The sequence below is a fragment of the Eimeria mitis genome, genomic scaffold (assembly GCF_000499745.2).
Source record: "Eimeria mitis Houghton genomic scaffold, Emh_scaff64, whole genome shotgun sequence".
Classification (NCBI taxonomy): domain Eukaryota; phylum Apicomplexa; class Conoidasida; order Eucoccidiorida; family Eimeriidae; genus Eimeria; species Eimeria mitis.
Genome location: NW_013574571.1, coordinates 39,816 through 41,879, shown reverse-complemented (window position 1 = coordinate 41,879; position 2,064 = coordinate 39,816). Strand labels below are relative to the sequence as shown.

Below are 2,064 nucleotides of genomic sequence, written 5' to 3'. Positions count from 1 at the left end.
TATATATATATATATATATATATATATATATATATATATATATATATATATATATATATATATTATTGCAGGAGAGAGAAAGAAAGCAAAACATGCAACTTTTTGTGCGAAGGGGAACTCGTGTCCGGATCACGTCAAGAATTACAAACGACGCGCGGGATGCCGATGTGATGTTTAAGTTTTGCTCCGCATACGAGAATATCTTGCGCGCGTTCCCGCTATCTTGTTTTCTCCGTATGCTGCATAGCCTCCGACGAGCTCCAGTTGTTAGCAGTGTTCACATATTGACTGAATTGTTTGTTTGAACCTCTACAATAACTCCCTGCTACGCGATGCGTGAGAGGCCAACCACGTGCAAACAGTTCGCCTGCCTAAAGGAAAGGTATGTTTCTGACGATAATTAGTGTTCGCGGAGAAATGAAAGGCTAAGACAAGCACTGGAATTTGAAAAAAACACAACGACCACCGAATGGGGTGGAGTAAACGCAGGGTGTAAAGTGTAAACTTCGACGTCCCCCCATATCTTTGCTGCGTTTTGCCTCTTTGCTGCTGCGGGTCTGTTGTTTGAAATAGCAGCTAAAGGTTGGCTGTCCATGCAGAAAGGGGTGATTCACAGCCAGGGGCCAACAAACGCTGCTTGATTTGCAAAGCGCTGCGTACACATGCTGAAGAGGAAACGGGGCAACTTCCTGAGCAGCTAAGGGCAAGTTGAACCCTAGGCAGAGACGGCTGTCAGCATAGCAACCAAACCGGCAATTAGAATCGTAGAGGCCGTTGCTACAGGGCCATTTCCAACCGAATTCTTCAGGTCGTCTTTTGTCATATCTTTTAATTGAGTGGTTCGTTCTATAAGCCCGCTGAAATACTCCTCACTGAAAAAAAAGGAAACAGACAGGAACGCATAATCAGGGAGAGCATCACCAGCCTTGGTATCTATTATCTGTAAAGCCCTCCTAAGGTCCTCTCGTTGACAGCATCTCCCATTGCCCAAAACTTACTCAAAGGGGGCCGAGTCCTTCACAGCCGCCGGTTTGAGTTGGCAGAAAAGTACAGCATTCTTTTGTAGAGTTCCTTCCGGTGTTTCTGAACCGCCAGCTCCATTTTGAAGCAATTCCGGAACTTCTGGCTCCTCTGGAGTTGCTACTTCGGTACACCGTCCAATGACGCACCCGATTGTAGTGCTGTTCGACCAAAGGAGATATGCCAGACTGGCTGCTGCATCTTTCTCCCAGATTGTTTTCCACTGTTCTTTGGTCTCGGGGTATGTTTTGCTTTTGAAAAAGAGTCAGCAAAGCACAGCACAGGTGCAATAATGAGAATTTGGCTGCACAGAAGGCGGCGTGGCTGCTTACCTATACGTTGGTCATCAACGGCATCGCAGTTTGCTATACAAGGTATAGATGTGGGATTTGTCTGTACGGATGGTGAATCTGGCATTTACTTACTTGAAGACTGTCAATCCTGCGTCAAGGGCTTCCTGCAGTAATTGACGGTAGTCGAAACTGGCCTCCGACTCGGATTCGTGATCGAAAGAGTAATGGAAGCGCGCCTTCTATACGCCCAAACGAAACGTAAAATGGCAGGACAGCTTCTCGTGTCAACCAGCCGAATGGCTGCACAGTTTGTGCCGGCCTGTACAGTGGGGTTTAGAGTTGCTGTTAACCCAACACGACTACGGATAGCAACGGCGCAAAATCTCTGGACAAGTAGTTGTCTTGCTCACCAGTTCGGAGGTTATCAATGCAGTGCAGTTCTCCGCAGCGGGCTGCGCTTCAATTTTCTCCGTCAACTCAGTGACAAGGCTTTCGTCCTTTGTGACTTCACTGATGTGAACTGGGAGCTTTCCATTACGGGCCAAGTTGGCGGACAAGTAGGCGTCTGAGGCGGAGAAACAGGAACAAAGAGACACGAGGGAATGAAGCAATGAGGCGACTAGGGGTCCGCTGCAGCGGAACAGTTGATAGCTTGGCATAAAACACGAGGGAGGAAAACATGACGGGTGAAATGAAGGGCAAAATAGGCTCACCTTCATCTACCTCCACTACTTTAAACTTATATGTTGCA

The 2,064-nt window shown here is 47.2% G+C and overlaps 1 protein-coding gene across 1 annotated transcript in view; it reads right to left on the bottom strand.

Annotated features, from left to right (window-relative positions):
- Positions 1–715: 715 nt before the first annotated feature.
- Positions 716–2,064, bottom strand: part of EMH_0058910 (uncharacterized protein) — a gene marked incomplete at both ends in the record, with an annotated part of 1,727 nt that continues 378 nt past the window's right edge. The window contains 5 exons of the mRNA XM_013501141.1: positions 716–872; positions 999–1,181; positions 1,446–1,552; positions 1,724–1,878; positions 2,027–2,064. Of these exons, the coding sequence (XP_013356595.1) occupies positions 716–872; positions 999–1,181; positions 1,446–1,552; positions 1,724–1,878; positions 2,027–2,064 (640 nt within the window). The remainder of the gene's footprint in view (positions 873–998; positions 1,182–1,445; positions 1,553–1,723; positions 1,879–2,026) is intronic.